The sequence below is a fragment of the Rhinoderma darwinii genome, chromosome 4 (assembly GCF_050947455.1).
Source record: "Rhinoderma darwinii isolate aRhiDar2 chromosome 4, aRhiDar2.hap1, whole genome shotgun sequence".
Taxonomy (NCBI): Eukaryota; Metazoa; Chordata; class Amphibia; order Anura; family Rhinodermatidae; genus Rhinoderma; species Rhinoderma darwinii.
Window position 1 is genome coordinate 203,414,766 of NC_134690.1, and position 25,226 is coordinate 203,439,991.

Here is a 25,226-nt window from a genome sequence, read left to right on the forward strand (position 1 = left end):
TTTCAGTAATTCAATTCAAAAAGTGAAACTCCTATATTATACAGATTCATTACACAGACAGAGTGATCTACTTCCAGCATTTTTTTATTTTAATATTGATGATTATGGCTAACAGTTAATGAAAACCCAAAATTTTGTCACACTCTAATCAGCACAAAACACCTGCAAGAGGTTTCCTAAGCCTTTCAATGGTCCAACAGTCTGGTTCAGTAGGCTACACAATCATGGGGAAGACTGCTGACTTGACAGTTGTCCAGAAGACAGTCATTGACATGCTCCACAAGAAGGGTAAGCTACAAAAGGACATTTCTAAAGAAACTGGCTGTTCACAGGGTGCTGTACCCAAGAATATTAATGGAAAGTTGAGTGGAAGGAAAAAGTGTGGTAGAAAAAGGTGCACAAGCAACAGGGATAACCGCAGCCTTGAAAGGATTGTCAAGAAAAACCTATTCAAGAATCTGTGGGAGATTCACTAGGAGTGGATTGCGGCTAGAGTCAGTGCTTCAAGAGCCACCACACACAGACCTATCCAGAACATGGCCTACAAATGTTACATTCCTTGTGTCAAACCACTCATGACCGAGAGACAACATCAGTAGCGTCTTACCTGGGCTAAGGAGAAAAAGGACTGGTCTGTTGCTCAGTAGTCCAAAGTCCTGTTTTCAGATGAAAGTACATTTTGCATTTCATTGGGAAATCAAGGTCCCAGACTCTGGAGGAAGAGTGGAGAGACATCAATCCAAGTTGCTTGTGGTCCAGTGTGAAGTTTCCACAGTAAATTATGGTTTGGGGTGCCATGTCATTTGCTGGTGTTGGTCCACTGTGTTATATCAAGTCCAGAGTCAGCGCAGCCGTCTACCAGGAGATTTTAGAGCACTTCATGCTTCCCTCTGCTGACAAGCTTTATGGAGATGCTGATTTAATTTTCCAGCAGGACTTGGCACCTGCCCCACACTGCCAAAAGTACCAATACCTGGTTTAATAACCACAATATCACTGTGCTTGATTGGCCAGCAAACTCACCTGACCTAAACCACATAAATTCTATGGGGTATTGTCAAGAGGAAGATGAGAGACACCAGATCCAACAATGCTGATGAGGTGAAGGCTGCTATCAATGCAACCTGGGCTTCCATAACACCTCAGCAGTGCCACAGGCTGATCGCCTCTATGTCACGCCGCATTGATGCTGTAATTAATGCAAAAGGAGCCCCAACCAAGTATTGAGTGCATATACGGTACATACAGTTTTTCAAAACGGTCGCGTAAAAAAACGGCTGCAAAAAAGAAGTGCAGGTCACTTTTTGGGACGTTTTTGGAGCTGTTTTTCATAGACTCTATTGAAAACAGCTCCAAAAACGGCCGTGAAAAACGCCGCGAAAATCGTGAGTGGCTTAAAAAACGTCTGAAAATCAGGAGCTGTATTCCCTAGTGTGTGAACATACCTTCAGACTGAAGAAGAGCTAGCATGTTCTTTTTGAGAGATCCACTTTACATTCTCATAGGAGAGGAAAATATAGTTAATTTAGCATGATTGCATACACCCGCTTAGTGGAATTGACAGACTACAACAAATCCTGTTCTCAATTGCGGTGCACGTTGGTATCTCTTAAAAGGTGTTACTGTTTAAGTGTCCATATGATAGATGGGCACATAGGAAGTTTTCTTGATCAAATCATCCTAGGTGTGCCTATAGGCCTGGGGATCTGGGTCCTGATCTATTGTCGGACTAAGTGAATTATTGTTTGGTAGCGCTTAGTGTACAAGATTACAGCTGGACATCTGAAGCATGATGAGGAAGCTGTGACGGGAACAATTTCAGAATCAAAAGTTTCTATTAAGCTACCTAACCATTCTACTGGATGACCTGGGATAACCACTATCTTATGGAGAGAGACACTAAATTATTATATCACTAGGGATGCAATCTAGACCACTGACCCTGTTCAAAGCGTCACTGGATTACCAGAATGTTTATTAAACAAATAATTACTTGGGCTGACTAAAACACAAAATTATCTGGTATTTGGTTACCATATTATAGTTTAGACTGTTGAGAAATTTCCATGTAAGTTTTACGCATGGTATCAACACCTTAATATACTAGTGTGCGTGCAGCCTCTGAGCTACGTTAACACTATTAGTATATGCGTTGTGACTGTTACATAGCAGCATCTAATCAATATTTAAGATGGCATGAAACATTTATAAGGTTCTAGACAAGCTTAATATCTTCATTTCATTTGGATTTCTTTACCATCAGGTGGAATGCAAGTATAAAAAGTGTCAGAATGTATAGAATACTGTGCATTTTTTTTTCCTCCATAAAAAACAATGTTTTATAGACGGGTGGGATTGTTTGACTTTTGAAGAAAGAATCACAAGTTGCAGAAAAGCAAGTTTGGTTAAATTAAGCGAGTAAGAGGTAAGCACTAAGTTGGCCATCTGCCCTCAAACTTTGACATAAGGATAAACTATTTTGGGAAATGGAGCAACATAATATACAATGTGCTTGTAAAAGTGTTCACTCTTATTTTTGAATGATCGGCGCTCATTTGCTCCTTTCACAAGGTGCTATGGTCAGTAATGTATGGGGTCGAGCGCTCGCTACTACGATCATTCGTTCACATACATTTCCATCTTGTCAGTAGCACATCTCCCTGATTAAAGGGAGATGTGCTGCCGACTAGCGACCATTTTTTTTGGCCGCATAAACAAGACGATCAACAGATGAATGAGCGTTTGCTCATTCATTGGCTGATTATTGCTCTGTTTACACAGGACAGTGATCGGTAATGAGAGCTCTTATGAATGCTTATTTGCCAGATCATTGGCCCGTGTAAAAGGGCCTTTACTCTCTTCCATCTGACCCCTTTCCAACTGTCTGTAGGTTTGCAGGAAACATGGATGAAATGGTAGATGGAACTGAGGAACACATTACTGCAGGATCAGATTACATTCCGGGTGTCATAGAGCTTTATTGTGGCCTCCCTTACTAGTGCCTTTCCTGCACGGTCACTCAGCTTTTCAGGATGCCCTGTTCTATACAGATGGCTTACTGTACACTAAGGTATATTTAGACAATATTCTGCAACTTGGACATTTTATTGTATCCTTCCCTTGACTGGAACTTTTCAGTTATCTTTAGGCTGGATTCACACATTCAGATAATAACTCATGAACAATTAGACAGTCCAGATACAGAGGTATTTTTACTACAATCACTTGAAATTTCTTCACTTCTAAAACCACTAGGCTGTTCCAGTGATGATATAGGTGTCATAGTAATAGAAAAACATAGATATACATTTTAGTTATTTTGTGGTTTATAAATGTAATGGAAATACTTCACTCTGTAAAGATTTGTTTTCCCTTTAAAGTCTTTTTCTGATAATTGTCAATCAAATTGACTGTAATTCAATGTTGTTACACAAGAAAACCAGCCAAGGGAGTGAATATTTGTTTTATAGGTACTGTAAAAAATGTCTTCACTCAAGCTGAGAAACATTGGAATTGTATACAGTGTTGCCTAATGGTCCTTTAAAATATATGTCAATTGTACAATAATATACTTCTTTATGTCATGATCTAATTATCCTGGTGTATAGCTGGATGGTATTTTTACCCACATGTGCTTGCTCAGCTGTTGGATTCTGCCTTGCATATATTTTATAATTTGTTGTATAGTATCACTGAACTGCTCCGTCATTATAGCTCAGCTCAAGATGTGACCTGACACCAGTCTCCCTTTTCTGCTAACCGCACAAAATCACTTAGTGTAAGAAATATTTTAAACTGACACATAATCTGAGTTCTATTTTGTTAACCTCCTCTCTCTGAGCCTGACTTGCTGGTACACACACTTTCTACTCGGTATTGGATTCTCATGATGATATATGGCCTGTTTAGATGTGGAATATTAGAACGTTTCCATTTGATCACTTCTGTTATTACTGAAATGTCACACTTTCTGGTTTAATACTAGCTATTGACTGGTAAGGTCATAGGGCTAAGTTATGTTTTTTGCATTGAATGTATTATTGGGAAAAACATGCTTACGTTCTGCAGAAATGCTGCATTTAACACAATAAGTTCTTGAAACAATCTATTACTACAGAGTGGTTTTCTAAGTTCTATTAGACATGATCTGAGAACATACACAACAGCCTTTTTGTAAACACCTTATTTAAATGTATTTGGGGGGGGGACATATTTGTAAATTATTTAAAAAAAAATGATGTTTAGATTTAGAGATGCAGCTCTGTTGTCAGCCGAATCCGTCAGTGTGCTGGACTGATGGGTCATCTGACAGTGGCTCCTGTGCAACTCTGATACTTTATCTAACCCCAATACTGATCAGAGGTCCCACTCTCAGCCAAACAGTTAGTCCAACACACTGACTAATTCGACTGACAGCGACTATTTGCAACTTCTATGTATAGTGGGTACATTGAAGCAGCGTCGCTAAAACGAAACAATTTTTTTTTATAAAAGCTATATTACTATTATGTTTAATTTCCCAAAATACATACATAAGGGCCTGTTCACATCAGCGTTGGCTTTTCGTTGAGGGGTTCCGTCTGAGGCTTCCATCGGGAGAACCCCTCAACGGAAAGGAAAACCTTTGCTTCCGTTTGCATCACCATTGATATCAATGGTAACGGAAACATTGCTAATGGTTTCCATTTGTCATCATTCAGTCAGATTTCGTTTTTTTGTGACGGAATCAATAGCGCAGTCGACTGCGTAATTACAGATGAAAAATACAATCATGTGCATGGGGCCTAACAGAGAAGTGCTGTATAGAGGAACATTCATGGGCATATTGTACGTATTATATTTTGCACGTACATACAAGAAATTAACTTACATTTTGCCATTTCAAAATGCAAGGCTTCACTTGGGTATCGAATATACCAGTTCTCTAAATAAACCAATATTCAGACAAAAGAACCTAATATTTTCTCATAATACAGATGTTTTAGTATATTGATAATCATCCCCATCAACCAATCATAGAGGGGGGGGGGCAATACCTTGAAAAGAATACAGCTTATGCCGTTATAGTACTAGTGTCCGATACACTTGATGGTGGAGGAAGAAAGTTTGTCCAGTTTAAAAGTATAATATATATAGCAAGAAGTGTATACCTAGAAGGAATTTGAAGTATCTCTTTGATATATGGAAAACATGATCCTGTAAAAGCTGCAAACTTTCCGAATAACAGTTTACTTTCCACTGACCTTTCTAAAATAGGACCATGTGCTATTAAAACAAATCAATTATAACAAAATAGCCCATCATTAAAAACACAATATATGAGTAAACTAGAGTTCCTGATTTAACCTGTCAGTGACCGCCAATACGCCTTTTCACGGCGGCCACTAATGGGATTTATTCTGATGCATATGCCTTTTCATGGCGCTGCATCAGAATAAATAAACAGAGCAGGGAGCTGTCAAATCTCCCTGCTCTCAGAGGTAGCTGACGGCTGGGGGCATCCCTGCTCTAAAAGAGGAGATCGATATCAGTATCGATCTCACCCGTTTAACCCCTCAGATGCGGCGCTCAAAAGCGAGCTCCGCATCTGAGTGGTTTTGGAGAGAGGGAGCTCCCTCTCTCATTGCACCGGCACCCGGCAATAAGACCGCCGGGTGTCGTGTCTTCTATGGCAGCCGGCGGCCTAATAAAGGCTCCCAGGTCTGCCTGTAGTGTATGCCTGATAGGTCATAGTGGGACTAGTAAAAAAGTTTAAAAAAAAGTTTCAAAGTTAATTTAAAAAAAAAAGTGAAAAAAAAAATGAAAAACACACTTTTTCCCCTTACAAATTGCTTTATTATTAAAAGAAACAAAATAAAGTAAAAAAAAGTTACACATATTTGGTATCACCGCATCCGTAACGACCCCAACTATAAAGCCATTACATTATTTAACCCGCATGGTGTACGCCGTAAAAAATGTAATAAAAAACAATGCAAAAATTGCTCTTTTCTATGAATCCTGCCATAAAAAAAAAATGTGATAAAAAAGTCGCATCTACTCCAAAATGGTATCAATAAAAACTAAAAGTCGTCTCGCAAAAAAAAAAAAAAAGCCCTCATACAGCTGCATCGGCGTAAAAAAAAAAAAAAAAGTTATGGCTCTTCAAATATGGAGACACAAAAACAAATAATTTTGAAAAAAAGTTTTTTACTGTGTGGAAGCAGTAAAACATAAAAAACAATAACAAATTGGTATCGTTGCAATCGTAACAACCCGCTGAATAAAGTTAGTGTTATTTCTACCACACGGTAAACGGTGTAGATTTAGGATGCAAAAATGTGTGGCAAATTTTCAGGTTTTTTTCTATTTCCCCCCCCAAATAAAGTTTATAAAAGTTAATCAATAAATTATAAGCACCCCAAAATGGTGCTAATACAACTTGTCCCTCAAAAAACAAGACCTTATACAGCTATGTCGACGCAAAAATAAAGAAGTTATAGCTCTTGGAATGCGACGATGGAAAAACTTAAAAAATAGCTTGGTCGTTAAGGTTTAAAATAGGCTGGTCATTAAAGGGATAAGACAGGGCTTGTGTGAACAAAATGTATTTGATGAAGGGTAAGTGAGGATGCTCTATTTTTTTTCGGTTATAGCACAAACTTATGGATATATATATATATTTGCACCATCTAAAAATGTTTAGGACTTTTGCAGAGTATCTTCTATTTTACAAAGAATAAACATTAGAATTTTACGCATAATATATTATTCATTTACATCAATAAAATCCTATACAATACCATGATAGCCAGGAATAACGTATATGATGCTATAGATACAGTCCTTTATAAAACATCATGCTACTTCTGACTGTGTATAGGAAACAACAGTGAATTGTGATCCCTGTAGCCACTCTTTTAGTACAAGGGAGGATCGAATACTAAAACCAAGGGGGAAATTCTGATAATATAAGTAAAGCATTTACTAAAGGATCTTGAATTCCTGGTTATAAATTCATGTGCTCACTTTTTCCAAGAAATATTCTATATAAAACATATAATGTATGTTATACGTATATTAAAATCTAACACCAGGCAAAAACCTAAAAATAAAGATGGCAGTCATTACTTTCATTTACTTGAGCAGGATCATTCTGGTGATCCTCTACTAGGCCGCAGCTGAAGATTGAGATGGACATGACAATAAAGGAGAACAGGCACGAGCCACTTGGAACCAGTCATTCGATTTTCGGGCACTAAACCACCAGCATGTGGTTATACTGCTGTGAAATAGCCCCCTCAAAATTGTCAGTTTTAGCATTTTGTCTAAAAATAAGTCATAATACAGCGTGTGCTGCATGTCAATTACCAGAGAAGAGTCTTGAGATGAGTCCAGGTGTACAGGCCTCAATTTCATCTGAGCACTGAGCATGCCATTGTACTCATCTCAGGTCATTTACATACAGCGCACACTGTATTATAACTTATTAGACAAAATGCTGAAATGGACAGTTTTGAGAGGGGCATGTTTAGGATGCTATTCCCCAGCAGTATAACATGCTGGTGGTTTTGTGCCCTAAAATCTAGTAACATGTTCCCTTTAACGCCTTAATGACCCATAACCGATGATATATCACGAGCTGGTGCTACGTCATTGTTATTTTATGGATACTGCCTGTATACCCAAAAAAAACTGTGGAAGTAGCACCGTTGTTTAACACAGCCATGGTCCTGCCCCAACTGCCAGGATCTAAGAGAATGCCAATCTGGGCAGTTTAATCCCCTAGATGCTGCCGTCAATAGAGAGTAAAGACATCGGGAGCTCCCTCTGTCAACCAATCAGCATCCCTGACACATTCGTGGAGTGCCAATGGGTTACAATAACAAAGGTCTGCCATTAGTAACTGCCTATTAGGTCATGCCAGAAGCAAGGCATAATAGGCTGCCTGTCAATGATACATGGACAGGCAGTAATGATTTGGAATGCTAAGTATTCCGAAACATTATACAAGCGATCAAAGAATCGCTGCTTCAAGTCTTCTAGTGGAATAAAAAAAAATAAAAAATTTAGAATTAAGTACCCCCAAAAAATATATTAAATCTTTAATCAAAAAAACATTTTAATTCTTTTAAAAATGGTTTAGCTTTAAAAAAAAGTAAAAAATAAAATCCTTTCCACTACCGATCATATCTAAATTGATCAACTTACATATGATCGGTAATCGGGATATAGGAGGCATCAGAGGGACACAGTAGCACTAATAGCCGAGCAGTCAGTGCAGTTTACTAACGGATTTAGTTGATAGTGCAGAGATGCAGTTTCAATGTATAGTGAATGCATAGAAACTGTATCTTGAAAATTAAAACTGAATTTTTCATAAAAGTAAATTACAAATATATGTTTTAATAAATATGTACATAAAAAAAAAAAAAATCCCCCCAAAAGGTTTACATAGCTTTTAAGTATTGGCATAGTAGATAAACATTTCTGGCAGAGGCATTTTTGGGCTCAAGCTCATTTGTTTTCAAGAGAATTTATATTTTTGATAATGTAACACAATATGCTACATGATGCACTTTGCTCATTTCTTTATTACTATATGACCATTGTAATTGGTGCTTATATGCCTACCTAGTCATCTTGCATTATTTACTACTGGCTCATATCAATCAAGCATATGGAGCCCCAAGCATCAAGGCTTCTCTAAATCATTTTTATGTCAGAAAACTTGCAATACTATTTGGTGTTTGATATGGTCACACTTTAATAGGCGAGATATTTCCTGGGAATGATGATGAATCAATTTATTTTTGTCTCTTATCTGTATTGTGCATTGCTGAAAGGAGATCACCAATTTGCTGACTATGCACAGTAGATAGCCATATGATGACTTCTAGAAGCCCTTTGTAATTGCATTTCTTCTTTTTTTCCTGGCCTGGTACTTGCATAATAGAGTTGCTATGGTGTATAATAATTGTATTGTACAGGTCTTAGATGGAGAGAAGATATGCATTTTTTACAGCAATGGTAAAAAAATCCATCACCATTGTAACCATTGCTATGGATAATATTAAAACAAATGTTACAAATTATATTACAAGGTATGATAAGGTTTTTATTACCTTCCAATTGTTCATGAAGCGCAAAGAATGAGGCAATGCGGTATTGTTGAGGGAGAGCAGCAAGATAAGTTCCAGGCAAGTACTGGATGGGAATGTAAGCGAATGGGCTCCAGTTTCATTCATCCATTTATCCACAAGCCTAAAAGTGACAACAATTTAATTAAACATAACTATGTTCGGTCAGCATAAAGTTGTTCGCTCTTAAAAAAAGATTATTTTTTTTCAGCAGATGCTCTCCCATTAGTAATTCTGAAAACGGATTAAAGCAGACCTTGGCTTTTGATTACTTTTTAATATGTTCTCTGAAATTAGACATTTTAATTGTGTACTATTCTCCATCACAAAAATGTTATTATCTTTTAGTCGTGTTGTGCTACTGCTCTTTTTTCCTCTCTAGGGTCCCTTAATATTCCAATGAAAGAGAGAAGTTGTGATTACAGAAGTAATAAAAGCAAGACCAGTCACTAAGTTTATGGAGGTTGGAAAGAACACGATTTGAATTCGGCTAATTTTTAAGGCAGTACTTAAGAATTGTCCCATCTGTCTATCCTTGTAAACATATGATCAACAACAAGTAATTGTGATATGATGACAACTTGACTGTTAATTTTCTTGAATTAAACTGCATTTTCAGAAACATTTAACTTGAGAATGGGCACCTCATTGAATTGGAATGTCAGTTTCCACACATGTTCAATATCTTTCCTTTCCAAGGAGACCTATATAGACCAATAACTAAATTGTACCTCCAGTGAAAAATAAAACCTTTACAGCGCTCTTAGGTCCTTATGTGCTGCCCTTAAAAGCACAGTCTTTTGTGCTGCAGACCTCTCCATCTTGCTAACAGGAAGTTGTTCGGATTGTCTGCCATGATACAGATACGGTGGAGCTGCAGCCCGGTCCAGGTCACTGTATACAAGCCTACTAGAATACATTAGTTCTCTGCTTCCCCAGTCACCACCCCTCTCTCTCCTTTTAAAAGCTCACTCCCTCTCTTTTTCTTTCTTCTTACCTTTTCTTCGTCCTCCTTTTCTCGCTTTATTTACAAAGCTTTGTTAAGTGCGTACAGCTATTCCTTCTTTGGTGGCTACTCCTCCACTGAGTGCAAAGAGACTCTTTCCAGAGTCCGGGCTGAATATAGACTACAGGGTGGGCCATTTATTTTGATACACCTAAATAAAATGGGAATGGTTGGTGATATTAACTTCCTGTTTGTGGCACATTAGTATATGGGAGGGGGGAAACTTTTCAAGCTGGGTGTTGACCATGGCGGCCATTTTGAAGTAGGCCATTTTGTATCCAACTTTAGTTTTTTCAATGGGAAGAGGGTCATGTAACACATCAAACTTATCGAGAATTTCACAAGAAAAACAATGGTGTGCTTGGTTTTAACATTACTTTATTCTTTCATGAGTTATTTACAAGTTTCTGACCACTTATAAAATGTGTTCAAAGTGTTGCCCATTGTGTTGGATTGTCAATGCAACCCTCTTCTCCCACTCTTCACACACTGATAGTAACACCGCAGAAGAAATGCCTCCCGATCTGACCCCCTTAGACTTTTATCTTTGGGGTCATCTGAAGGCAATTGTCTATGCTGTGAAGATACGAGATGTGCAGCAACTGAAACTACGGATACTGGAAGCCTGTGCTAGCATTTCTTCTGCGGTGTTGCTATCAGTGTGTGAAGAGTGGGAGAAGAGGCTTGCATTGACAATCCAACACAATGGGCAACACTTTGAACACATTTTATAAGTGGTCAGAAACTTGTAAATAACTCATGAAAGAATAAAGTAACGTTAAAGCCAAGCACACCATTGTTTTTCTTGTGAAATTCTCGATAAGTTTGATGTGTCACATGACCCTCTTCCCATTGAAAAAACTAAAGTTGGATACAAAATGGCCGACTTCAAAATGGCCGCCATGGTCAACACCAAGCTTGAAAAGTTTCCCCCCTCCAATATACTAATGTGCCACAAACAGGAAGTTAATATCACCAACCATTCCCATTTTATTTAGGTGTATCCATATAAATGGCCCACCCTGTACAATCCATTTTAAATGTTACTGATCGTGCTTCTGAACTTTTTTTAAATTGTTTTATTTTTTAAGATTTATGTGGTTATACTGGGTATGCTACAGAAGTTTTACTGGTGCACATTGTCTTGATGTACTTTGCGTCGTGATTTGCATGTAAAAGGGTATATTACGTAAAATTATACTTAAAAACCAAATAAACATCTTTATGAAACATAACGTATAATGAAATTTAGCTACAATTCTGTGAGCTAGACCTACACAATCTCAGTTTGATATTTGTATAACATGCAACAATGCTACACATAATGTTTTCCTTTATTAAATGGTTTGCAAATACAGTAAATATGGCAGCTTTAAAGCTGAGGTACACAGACAGTCTGCTACATAGAAATGTGGAAAATAAATAAAACATTTTGTGTTGTTAGTCATAGCCATGCTCATAAAAAACAAAGGTATTAGCCAAAAACGACAAATATGTTGGCACTAGGAAATAGTGTTGTTTGATCAGCTTTGTGTACAGTGACAGAACTATCCAATCTTAAACTGAAGCCGAGAATTGGCTTTGTGATTTGCCAAGCGGTAACACACTAGAATTTGTTGGACAAAACCTTTACATAAATAAATTATTATTATAATGAAATTTCTTCAGCAAGCCACCTATTGATTTGGAAAAACACATCCCGCTTCACAAGCTAAAAATAAAACTGTGCCTTTTCTAAGTCTTGTTCAAAGCTTGTACTGATGAAATATTCAGCAGACACTGGAAGAAAGACCTAAACAAAACTCAAACAACTTAGATATTTTTTCTATTCACGAAAGAAAGAACTATATTTACTGTATATAACGATTTGTTTTCTCACATACTCCGCTTCAGTGTAAAAAGTAAGAGACTACTAACAAAGTGGTCAAAAGGTACTGAAGAGCATTGGTTTTTTTAAAATTACAAACCTATTATTATTTGAACATTTGCACGTTACATGCCTATGTGGACAATACAACTGGTCATTCTTGTTGCCATACTGCAGTCACTATGGAGCATTCAACTAAAAGTGTAGGGCTTGTTATTCTATAAACCCCAAGCCCATCCAGTACATTACATAAAGATATTGGAAGATTATCTTCCAATGTGTACATTAGGATATGCATGGTTATGTGGGCAACCCATACTCTGTTATTAAATATATATTAGCTGTAAGAGTAAATTTCATTTGTGCATTTGGGTCATGCAGAATTTATTATATTCTACACTCACAAACTATAATCCATCTCCAAGTGCCCGTCTCCATCTGCCCTTAAGGTGCTTCAAAAAAAAATGTGACACATGGATACTTTGTGCCCATTTGCAGATAGTGTCTGTGGGGTAAATTTCATTGTTTTCCCAGCTTTTTACTCCTAGTAAAGGCTTACAAAATGTAAAAATTACTCCTACTCCTGTAAATAGCAAACGTGGATTCATCATTAATGGCATTTAAAGGGAGCCTATGGATATCATAGAAATGGGTCCCCCACTCTATGAGCCAAAGCATAGATCCACTAACAAACAGAAACTCAACATTTTCTTAAAGGGGGTTGTCTAGTTAGAATAAAGAATCTTGTTAATGAAGTCTCCTGATGAAAAACTTATTGTAGAGCAGTGATCTCCAACCTGTGGCTCACAGCTATTGCAAAACTACAATTACCAGCATGCCCTGAAAGTCGGTGGCTGTCAGGGAATGAAGGGAGTTGTAGTTTTGCAATAGCTGGAGAGCTACAGGTTGGGGAACACTGTTATAGAGAGTCCTACTGCAGTCGAGTGTTACTGCTGGGAAAAGCAACTGAAGAGTTCTCAATTCCCCTGTATCAATAGGTCTTCCATGTATTGCACAGACAAGCTGGGTCCTCCAGAGTGAGAGTTATTCCCAGTAGTAGCTCTCCAATCTGGATGATGGAGGGGAGGAGGGAGTCCGGAAAAAATTATGAACAGGAACATACTTAAGGGCTTGTTCACTCTTTTTGAGTGGTGAATATAATTGTTGTGCAAGTAAAAAAAAAAAAATAAGAACGATAGCAAAAATGGCCTCTCAGCTAAACAAAAGAATAGGCAAATAGTGACGTTAACCTTTCTGGGTGGAGAGACCTTTTACCACATAATTTACTGGTCAGATTAGGTTTTTAAAATCCATGTGATCGTCTCAATTTTACAATAGTTAGCATTATCAGATAGCATTTTCCATTTCAATCTCTCTTTCCTGGGGTAACCTGAGAGTATGAGTATATGATTTATTAATAACAGTGCTTCCTGGAACTCACGGATATTAAGAGTTTCAAACCCCAACAGCTTCACTCATCTGAAATTAGCAGTCATATTCACTTACATTGGCAGGACATAGAGGGCAAAAAATGTATATGAAAACCGCCCTGTAATAGTATATATTTCTGTGTAGGGCGTCTTCAACTACAAGCTATTTACAGATCAGAAGGGGGTGAAATGTTAACATACGGATGTTCCTATAAAATCTATTCCTTTTGTGCTCTTGTCAACTGAATTACTCTTGCAATTAACAAAACCTTGCCATTGACTATTGTAAGCAAAAGAACATTTAGCAATAGTGGGAATATCATATTTCACGTACAGTACATCCAAGATAGTGGTCAATTATATCATTACAGGGACCCAGGAGGAAAGCGGTGTCTGAGCACTAGATAAATGACATGATCTACAGTAGTTAAAAGGAAGGTTTCTGCTCAAGCCATGCCAGATAATTAACTATTTCAACTTTGCTGAATCCTTTATTTTTTTTGTAGCCTGCAGATCCACAATACTACCGAATAATTTCCTACATAGAAAGATACATAGGATTTTATTGTAATTATTCTCAAACTCAAATCTAGATTCTTTAAAGTTTTCCTGTTCTATGTAAATAAAGCCTAGTCATTGTATGAATGGAAAGTTAACGTTCTAAAATACATTTTCATAATATTTGTGAATGTGAACACTTGTGTACATACCTAGTCAGGGCCGCACCTGCCATGAGGCGAGGTGAGGCAGTCGCCTCAAGCGGCACCACGGAGCTAAAAACGGGGGGCGGCATATTGTGGAAGGCCAGGGGGGACCCATGGGGAGGGCAGGGGAAAGTACTTGACCTAGCAGACGTGCAGCACGATAGGCGCACGTCTGCTAGTACACTCCCCCTCTCTGGCGCTGCATGCACCGCGAGAGAGGAGCATAGAGAACCTGGAGGCCTGTGGGAGGAGCGGCCGAACGCTCTCTCCTGTAGAAAAGAAGAGCGACTGGTAAGTAATGAGGTGAGGACCGGAGGCTGAGTTGTTGTTAAAGAGTAGAGCGGCAGAGTGCCGATTACTGCGCTAAGCCTCCTGCCCTCACTAATTTAAAAGTGATGCGCCGCTACCATACTGAAAGGGGAGGCATCCGACTGACTGCAGCAACATGTCGCACACCTCTAAGGCTGCCCAATGCAGCCTCCCACCATGTAAGGGGCGCAACTGTGCAGGCCGTACTTTGGACTCTATATTCTCTGCTCCTCGTTACACACTCAATGAGGAAGCAGAGGAAGCAAGTGCAGAGCCAATGAGGAAGCTCCTGCCACAGCCCTACCTGCAAGAAACCTGTGCAGCTGGAGAGATGGTAAGTTCCAGTGTGTGTGTGTGTGTGTGTGTGTGTGTGTGTGTGTGTGTATATATATACACACAGGGTGGGCCATTTATATGGATACACCTAAATAAAATGGGAATGGTTGTTGATATTGAAGTCGGCCATTTTGTATCCAACTTTAGTTTTTTCAATGGGAAGAGGGTCATGTAACACATCAAACTTATCGAGAATTTCACAAGAAAAACAATGGTGTGCTTGGTTTTAACATTACTTTATTCTTTCATGAGTTATTTACAAGCTTCTCTTTGTTTACAGCCATTGACATGTCGCAGAGGTTAACACGTGAGGAGCGGATAGAAATTGTGTTGATGTCTGGTGAACGCAGTACCCGGGTCATTGCAGCAGATTTCAATGCAAGACACCCTACGAGACCACCCATCTCCCATGCTACAGTTTGCAAACTGCTTGCCAAGTTTCGTGAAACTGGTTCAGTGTTGGATTTGCCCAAATGTGGACGCATGAAAATTGTCACTAATGAAGAAACATCAGTGGCTGTCCTAGCTTCATTCAGCAAGAGCCCACAGCGTAGCACTCGCCGCATGTCACTGGAGAGTGGCATCAGTCGAACATCCCTTCGGCGGATATTAGCTACTCACAAATGGCACCCTTACAAACTCCAGCTGCTGCAGCATCTCAACGAGGATGACCCACATCGGCACACTGAATTTGCAGAATGGGCAAAACAAAAATTGGAACAGGACCCTCAGTTTACACAGAAAATTTTGTTCAGTGATGAGGCAAACTTTTATGTGAATGGTGAAGTTAACAAACAAAACCACCGCTATTGGTCTGACACTAACCCACATTGGATAGATCCCTCCAAGACTGTTGGAACACAAAAATTGATGGTATGGTGTGGTATATGGGGTACAAAGATAGTGGGGCCATTCCTCATCAATGGAAACCTCAAGGCCACGGGATATCTGAAAATGCTACATGATGATGTGTTTCCCTCTTTATGCACTGAAGCTGGCACGTTCCCTGAGTTTTTCCAGCAAGATGGTGCACTACCACATTATGGGTGTCAGGTCCGAGCATTCCTAGATGAACAGTTTCCTGGAAAGTGGATTGGTCGTCGTGGGCCAGTTGAATGGCCCCCTAGGTCTCCCGATCTGACCCCCTTAGACTTTTATCTTTGGGGTCATCTGAAGGCAATTGTCTATGCTGTGAAGATACGAGATGTGCAGCAACTGAAACTACGGATACTGGAAGCCTGTGCTAGCATTTCTTCTGCGGTGTTGCTATCAGTGTGTGAAGAGTGGGAGAAGAGGGTTGCATTGACAATCCAACACAATGGGCAGCACTTTGAACACATTTTTTAAGTGGTCAGAAACTTGTAAATAACTCATGAAAGAATAAAGTAACGTTAAAACCAAGCACACCATTGTTTTTCTTGTGAAATGCTCGATAAGTTTGATGTGTCACATGACCCTCTTCCCATTGAAAAAACTAAAGTTGGATACAAAATGGCCGACTTCAAAATGGCCGCCATGGTCAACACCCAGCTTGAAAAGTTTCCCCCCTCCCATATACTAATGTGCCACAAACAGGAAGTTAATATCACCAACCATTCCCATTTTATTTAGGTGTATCCATATAAATGGCCCACCCTGTATATATATATATGTGTATATTTGCCTGTATTTGTAGAGGGCAGCAAGAGTCCCCCACACAGGGCGCCATCCAACCTAAGGCCGGCCCTGTGTGATCTGCCCTTGCAGTATATTACCTACTGAGGGCTCTATGGGGGTATTGCAGCCAGTCAGATTCTTAGCCCCCCTACAGTATAATCCCCACCATAGAGCCCTCAGTAGTTATTATTATACTGTAAGGGAGGGGGCCAGAGCATCTGACTGACTGCTGAGAGCTCTATGGGGGGGATAACCCCCTCCCCCCAACAGAGCTATCAGAGTCGGACACTCAGACCCCCCATGTAGTATAATTTCTTCCATAGCATCCTCAGTAGTTATTATAGTGCAAGGGGGCGGGGCGGGGGGGCTCTGACTGCTTCAAATTGTAACGCCTTTCCTTTAAGGTGTAACTAAACTTTAAAAAAAACTTTTGACACATCCCCACTGATCGCTAAAATGAAGCGTCAGAAGTGCTCGGGTGAGCGATGTGACGCTTAGTTTCTGATTGGCTTTTCTCGGATTGGTGTATGGGCTCAAAGACTCACAGTGCTCACCCAAGCACTTCTGCCTCTTTGTTTTAGCGATCAGTGGGGGTCCCAGTGCTCGGACGTCCACCGGCCAAAACTTCTGACATGTTAGTGTGACCTGCCAAAAGTTTTTAAAAATGTAGTTACACTTTAAAAGAAAGGTGTTAGCATTTTTATTAGAGGAGCCCCTGCGTTAGCTTTTTCTGGCGCACAGGACCTCCCAGATGGGCCAGAATTATCTATTCATATTTTTGGCGCATCTCTTGGTCCTGTGCGCCACAATAGAAATTACAGTTTATTGACCTCTAGTTTCTATTGCGGCACAGGGGAGAAGACAGAAGACTCCTGTGGGCGAGTATAAGTTTTTTTATTTTTCTTATTGCAAATTTTTGTTTGGACCGTTTGGACTACGTCAAGTATTCGTTGGACTACGTCAATGATTTACACTTCATTTATTTATTTAAAGTACAGTGAAGTTTACCGCTCAGACGGCACTGGTAACAGTCCAATATCATTCAGTATGGGCTCTCTCCCAGAAAAATGCAGTGGACAGTCCGCAATCCAATGAGGGTGTGGATGGTAATTCTTATCCTTGTAGTTCCACCAAGCTCCTTATCGTCTCCCTCCACATTCAAAGAACTCAGAAGTACCAAGAAATAAAAGCATCAAGGTAAGTAAAAATCGTTAAAATTTCTAGGCGGCACGCCAAACACTCTCGCCCGACCCTGGGTTTCGCCCTTCCGGCTTCCTCTGGGGCCGGAAGGGCGAAACCCAGGGTCGGGCGAGAGTGTTTGGCGTGCCGCCTAGAAATTTTAAAGATTTTTACTTACCTTGATGCTTTTATTTCTTGTTACTTCTGAGTTCTTTGAATGTGGAGGGAGACGATAAGGAGCTTGGTGGAACTACAAGGATAAGAATTACCATCCACACCCTCATTGGATTGCGGACTGTCCACAGAAATTTTTCTGGGAGAGAGCCCATACTGAATGATATTGGACTGTTACCAGTGCCGTCTGAGCGGTAAACTTCACTGTACTTTATATATGCTATTTAGGGTATTTGTTGGATCATACCCAATTTAGTTTTGCCTGCTCCGGTCTGAGAGAGATTTTGTGGGTATTTGAGCCAAGAGAAACCACCATTACATTTATTTATTTATTTTTTAATGAAATGCCCAAAGAGGTTTGTGTGGGGTCGTTTTTATTTAAATAAAAAAAATATATTTTGTTTCCGTTTTTTTAATACTTTATTACCACCTTAGTAATGGCAGTTGTCTGATTGTTGACGTCCACTACTAAGGCGGAGCTTAGCGTTAGCCAGTAAAAAGACCGACACTAACCACCGATTATTACATTGGGACCCACCGCCACCAGGGGTGCCGGGAAGAGCCGGGTGCAATCCAGTACCCGACAAATCTGTAGTGGGCGGCCGCAGGCTTGTTTGATCAGGCTGGGAAGGGACAGAAACCTTGGCCCTTCCCATCCTGGTAATGCTAGGCTGATGCTGTTATGTTGTATCTGGCTGGTTATGAAATATTAGGGGGAACCCACGTAGTTTTTTTTTCAACTATTTTTTAAAAAAAAAATCCGACGTGGGGTCCCCCCATTTTTTATAACCAGCCGGATACAACACAGCAGCAGCAGGCTAGCATTACCAGGGTGGGAAAACAAAAAACCGTGGTCCTTTTGGGTTTTTGTCCCTCCCAGCGTTATAATACCAGCCTGCAGTCGCTCCAGTACCCGACCATCGCTACAGATGGTCCGGTACTGGGTGGTACCCGGCTCTTCCCGGCACCCCTGGTGGCGGTGGGTAACAGGGTAATAATGGGGGGGTTACGGTTAGCCTTTTTACTGGCTAACGCTAAGCCCTGCCTTACTATGGACGCCGTCAAGCAGACAGCGGCGATTACAAAGGCGGTAATATAATTTAAAAAAAATCAAAGACATAAGAAAAATTTTTTTTATTGAAATAAAAACTCCCCCACACAACCCTCTTCCTCCATTTTATTTAAAAAACAAAACAAAACGTGCATTATCGAAGTAGTCCAACTAATCTATGACTTAGTCTAAATGGTCCAGCCGAACATAGCAAAAAAATAAAAGTTAGCAGTATTAAAAATACAAAACCTATACTTTTTTCTCCCCTGCCCCACAATAGAAACTAGAGGTTAAAGAAAAATAATTTCCCTTCATGTAACTCTGCAAGTGAAAAGTCATCCGTCAGAGGGAAAAAATGTTTCCCCATTGTGGAGTACAAGAAAGTGTAATTCCCAGGTGAGGCTTTCTTGTACTCATCGGGGAAACATTTTTGCGCAGTTTATTTTTTGCTTTGCTACTGTTCCATATGCCTTTTTTTCTAAATATACATTTTTGCCCCTTGCAGTTAAAGGGGTTGTTCCAAGATTAAATCTTACCCCCTGTCTACAGGATAGGACATAACATGCTGATGGGTGGGGTCCGACCACTGGGACCCCCACTGGTAACTAGAACGGTGGTCCCTTGTACCCCTGAGTAACTGGAGCGGCAGCGTGTGTGCTTGACCTGCAGCGTCATTAACTCAGGGGTACGAGGGACCCCCACTGATCAGCATGTTATCTCCTATCCTGTAGAGAGGGGATAACATTTAATCTTGGGACAACCCCTTTAAGGCCTGAACATGCAGTGAATAGTTTTTAGATTATATTACTGGCTCAATGATTACATTCATTCCTAGTCCAGTCTGTGTAGTTTCGGTTTACAAATATTACGGATTGGTTGTACAGATCCAACAGACGTGGACAGAAAGTGCAGCATGCGTTACTATACTGACTGTAAAGAGCCATTAAAGGGGCCCTGACACAAGTTTGAAAGTGGACGTTGTTTCATTTTTGTGTTTGCATTTTGGATACACGTTGCCCTGGTCATTTTACTAGTACTTATAGCTGGGGCAATATAGGGATATTTACTACACAATTGCCTGTAGCATAATGAGGCCTTGCAGCTTATAACAATGATGTTCAATAATGTATATTTTTGTTCACACAGTTTTAATTATATTGTTTTGTTGTCTCTCACCTACGTTTTATTTTGTGTGTGTGTGTGGGGGGGGGGGCGGTTGGGTGCCATTTACATTTTCGCCTCAGGCAGCGGAAAAGCTAGAATCGCCCCTGTACCTAGTCCTGCTTTCAGCTGAGAAGTGGATACAATTGTAACTTTTCTAGGCAATGCTCTGTGAACTAACCAGCTTGGACTTCAGACTGATAAACTGTAGCGAATATTTTTTCCTGAATCGGAGAATGGGGTATAAAAAAATCCCAGTCACATGCATTGCCGACAGGATTTTAGCGGATTCTCAGCATGTGAACATGGTGATATAAGAGTTTTTCTTAGATTGAACTGCCAAACCGCTTTTAGTTAAGAGTGCATAGTGCGTATTCTCAGATACACATTTAAGATTTGAAGTGTATCATCAATAACTTTCCCAAAAGCAGATGTTTTTCCCCACAAATCTTGTCCCATTCCTTGCCATTGTACAGAATTTCAACACAAAAGGGATCATCTTCAGGTTAGTAGCTAAGTGGAGAATACTCTGTAGTCTTAGCGGATGAGACAAAAATTATACTCTGCATACATATACATAAGTCATTTCATACAGAATTGTAGAGGGGCTATTCTTAAAGGCAATGAATAGGCATTTTTAACATGGTCTCTGTAAGTAGGACTAGAATTCTAAACTTGCATCGTAAACCTATAATTAAAAGCTGTGTCTACCTTTGCAACCATTGTTTTTATGGCTGAACTGCATAAAAAATGAAAAACTTTGCAAAAGATCTTGATTAAAAACGTCCTCCTAGGTAAAAGATAACTACCAGACTCTCTGTAGTCTGATTCTGCAGTCAGATACCATTCCATCTGACTCCTACATACATTTCGTAAGCTAGGAGGAAGTAATGGGGGGGGGGTGCTTGGTTTCCCCCCATCTACTAAAGGGGTGAGAATATGATCCAATCACCACCTGCGCCTAATCAGGCCACTTGTCGACCCCGTGACACGAATGTTTACTGGCATCTAGATAGCAGAGATTTTTGGTTTAATCTCTTATGTTGATTATGTAAAGATACAATACATTTAAAAAGCTTCAGACTAAATTTTTTCGCATTTTGTTTAGTTGAGGCCTTGTGCTAAAATAAAAAAATCTAGTTTTTCCCCATCAATACCCCATAATGACAAAGTGAAAACAGAAATTTACCAGGTGTCAGAGAAAATATATGGGAATGGAATATAATTTTTCATTTTATAATTCAAGTTTTGTATATGACAAAAGTCTGAAAACTGTTGCGGCAAGGGTTAAAGGGGTTCTTTGTAGGAGTTCTCCAAGACAAACATTTATCACCTATTCACAGGGTAGGTGGTAATTGTCTGATCGCTGGGGGTCCCAATGCTGGGACCCCCATCGATCACTTGAATGGGGGTCCCAAGCCTCCCATTCCCTCTCACTGCATGCTCAACCACAGCTCCATTCAAGCTCCTCCTTACTGCGGTGTGAGTAGGAACGGTGGGCCTTTCCAGCAATCAGACATTTGTTACCAAACCTTAGGATAGGTGATAAATGTCTTTCTTCAGACAACCCTTTTAATAGGCACAGCGGCTTATCTGTACAAGCTGCTGGGGCTGGTACTGCTGTTTGTTATATTCAAGTGAACGAGATGTGTTGCATTACCAAGCACAACAACTCCTGCCTTGGATATCCAAAGTCAATAAAACCCACTGTTAAGGGTTAAAATCACCTTCTGGAAACTTTTCAATACCTCCTAACTTCACTTTGCAAAGGAGGATGAGAAGTAAACTTAAATTAAGATCTCATGAAACAAATCCATTGCACCAAGAGCATTATTTTATTTCAAATCATTCATTTTAAAAGCCTATCTCTAGATTGATTTTAAGAAATTGCACAGTACAATAAATAGTGGCTGCAATTTGTTTTACTTGTACAGTGAGGGGAAGGGCAGGGGGTGTGTTGTTAAGAGACAGAATACATAGCATGGACTAATCATGTCAGGGTCTGAAGGTAAATTTAGCTTTTCATACTGTGCCACATTTCTCTAGCTTGCCGTCGCTTAAGTGCATTTCCATGCCCCCTTGATTGCTTTCCTGCAGGAACTACGTGGACACAAACAACTCACAAATATGCCCAGATATCTATTGTAACTGGTATACCATGGAAAAAATATTGGTGTAATTCCCCTTCAGAATATAATTTGAAAAAACTCCCAGCGGTGAACCAATATGCCTCGCTATTAAAAGTTGAAGAACACAGCAGCTGAGTGGGTGGTGTTAGAAAAGAGCTTACATTTATGCTTTCTTATTGCAATGGCGAGCTATGAACAGGCATGTTCTGGCACAAAAGGTTGTGTTGTTCTTACTTTGTGGTTATTAACACAATCCATCAAAAACTGCTGCAGGTGTTGAGCTAACATTACAGTACATCCAAAGTTCTCTATTAGACATTAAGGTGATATTGCTCAACATCTCTGGCTCCTATACAATAAAGAGATAATCTAGTTGAATCTAGCAACTGAATTTCAAAAACATTTTTTTTTATTTCTCTAGCAACTGTAAGACACTAAAACCTCATCAAAAGCATATAGGGAGTGTTCATAAATCATCAGAAAATGAAGACCATAGATGGCACTTAAAAAAAAAACAACCATATTTTGAGGGAAATCCCACATAAACACTCCAAAATCTTGTAGAAAGCCTTCCTAGAAGAGTGAAAGCTGTTTTTGCTGCAAAGGGGGAACCAACTCCATATTAATTCCTATGGATTTAGGATTGGAAGTCATAAAAGCTCCTATAGGTGTAATGTGTAGGTGTCCCAATACTTTTGTCCACATAGTGTATGTGTCATGGTCAGATGTCCAAATACTTTTGGCCATATAGTGTAGGTTTCTTATCTTCAAAGCTGAAACCTGTGATAAATAAGTAATAATGTACTATAAAAATATCTGACTACACCCGGAAACTATTGTTCTTGAATGTCAGGAAAAAGTGGACTCATGTAGGGTAAGATTTTAACTTATGGCCCCATTACGGCTTATTAGCATACCCACTCTTGAAGCAGCCTTTGAAAATCATCGGCAATGGGGACAAGGCAAGACCAGTGAGAGATACAGGAGCCAGATGCTAGCCCCTTTCCCAAATGGATTATTTATTTCACTGCAGCAATGAGAATGAGAAAGTGATAGGAGGAAAAATGAATTAACAGCATTTTATTCTTATTTTTTACCCTTTACGATTGCCACAAGATGATGAGCTCACTATCATGCCATGTACTGCGACTATGTTTTATTTTTTTAAAGAAATTTAAACAACGTTTTATTATAACACATGTTGTCTGCCTAAAGAAAACTGCTTTAGGCTCTGTTCACATCTGCATTGGGGTCCCGTCATGACGTTCCGTCGGAAGTTGCCGTTAGAACGGGACTCTGAGCAGACACAAACTGACACCGACGGAAACCCGTAGTTTTCCTGGAAGCAATAGCGTAGTCGACTCACAATGATTCATCACAATAGGCTGCTTAAAACTGCTTGGAATAATGAGCAACGTGAATTTCAATACTACGACTACGCTATTGCTTCCAGGAAAACGACGTGTCCGTTGCACAACAGATACAAACGGATAACACGGGCACCGGCTAAGTGACCATTGAAATCAATGATGATGGAAACAGGTCCGTGTCAGTTTGTGTCTGCTCAGGGTCCCGTTCTGATGGAAACCTCAGACGGAACGTCAGAACGGGATCCCAACGCAGATGTGAACGAAGCCTTATTTGTATTAGTGTTCGTATTTTTTCTGCCTGTTCAAAACCAATAAGCAACTTTTACAGAAAAAATTGTTAACTTATTAGTTATTTTGTTTTTCTGTGTTGCTATTCAAAACATCAGGATAAAGTTTGAGCACATCTGAGATGCATTAAACTTTATGCACAAGGGATTTATCCAGGAAACATAAAAGTTTGTCTTATTGATCTGAAATGCTGCCGAGAAATATCAACACTTACAACGTCTAGAAGTTTATTGTTAATGTTTGATAATCCTCATTATTAATGGAAAAACCCAGATTCGTATCATGGAGTCAGTGAATAATTATCTAAATCAGAACCTTTTGCAAAATTTTTATGCTTAGATATTTTTTCCCTCTAGTTTTGTCACTTTAGTATACCAGGGACGGGGTCTTTCTTACGATAATCTTTTCTTTGCACTGCTAAACACACATGGAAATAGTTTACTTTTCATAAGGGTTTAAATAAATAATCCCAAATCCCTATTGGCCTCGTTACAATAGCCTCATACAAATGTTCACTTGTATATGAGCTCAAATAAAAGTGTCTATCTTGCAATTTCAGTTCCTGCTGACTCGTTTAGCCTTAAGGAAGTATTGAAATTCACGTTGCTCATTATTCCAAGCAGTTTTAAGCAGCCTATTGTGATAAATCATTGTGAGGGTTGTCAAATTAAAGATTCTTCTGAAATTAAAATAAACCCATTTTGAAAACATACGTTTTTAGAGAATGTTCAAACTTGTAGGTGGAAGACGCTTTTTCTGTCACAGTGATGGCCACTGACTCGAAATAGAGCTCTCGAAAATTGATAGCAAGAATAGAATTGAGAAGAGTCCAATTCAAATGGTAATTTTCAGAAAGGCAAGCAGAAAACACACAATTATAAGAAAACCAGTATTTATCTGGCTTCCGTCTGTCATTCAGAGTTTATTTTCATTTTATTCATTATAATGTAATATAATGCAGTGGTAGAACATTTGCAAATATTTACTATAAAACCAAATGCAGGAAGCGAATCAAAGAATAGCGTGATTTACAGCAGAAGATACGCCAAGGCATAAATTTGCTTTATTTTAATCTGAAGTCCAATAAATCTATAGCTTCTTTACTTTCTAGTCATAAAAAAGCCTATGCTGGCACAACTTACCAGGTGTAAACGTCAGTTACATTCGCATACGGTAGTGGCACAATAAACAAGGAACATATCGGAATGGGACCCAAGAGCATTTTACAATAAATATTTTCCCTAAAATAAATTGAAATTAATAATTTAAAAGTACCTATCATTAAACTCTGACCCAACCACCTATGTATTCCATTAAAGAAATCCATGTGTCAGTCTCATACATGTTTTTCTTGATGCTTCTATCACTAAGGCCCTGTTCACACAGTTTTTTTTTTACGCGTTTTTTGCTGCAGAAACCGCAGCAAAAACGGAGCCAAAAATGTCGA

At 39.3% G+C, this 25,226-nt stretch overlaps 1 protein-coding gene across 2 annotated transcripts in view; it reads right to left on the reverse strand.

Moving 5' to 3' along the window:
* UBE3D (ubiquitin protein ligase E3D) overlaps positions 1-25,226 on the reverse strand; it is a 255,631-nt gene that overhangs the window by 76,541 nt on the left and 153,864 nt on the right. For both annotated transcript variants that reach the window (XR_012883173.1, XM_075862076.1), the window contains exon 9: positions 9,105-9,243. Coding sequence is in view for 1 of the 2 variants with exons in the window: in XM_075862076.1 (XP_075718191.1) it covers positions 9,105-9,243 (139 nt within the window). In the remaining variant the exon portion in view is untranslated. The remainder of the gene's footprint in view (positions 1-9,104; positions 9,244-25,226) is intronic.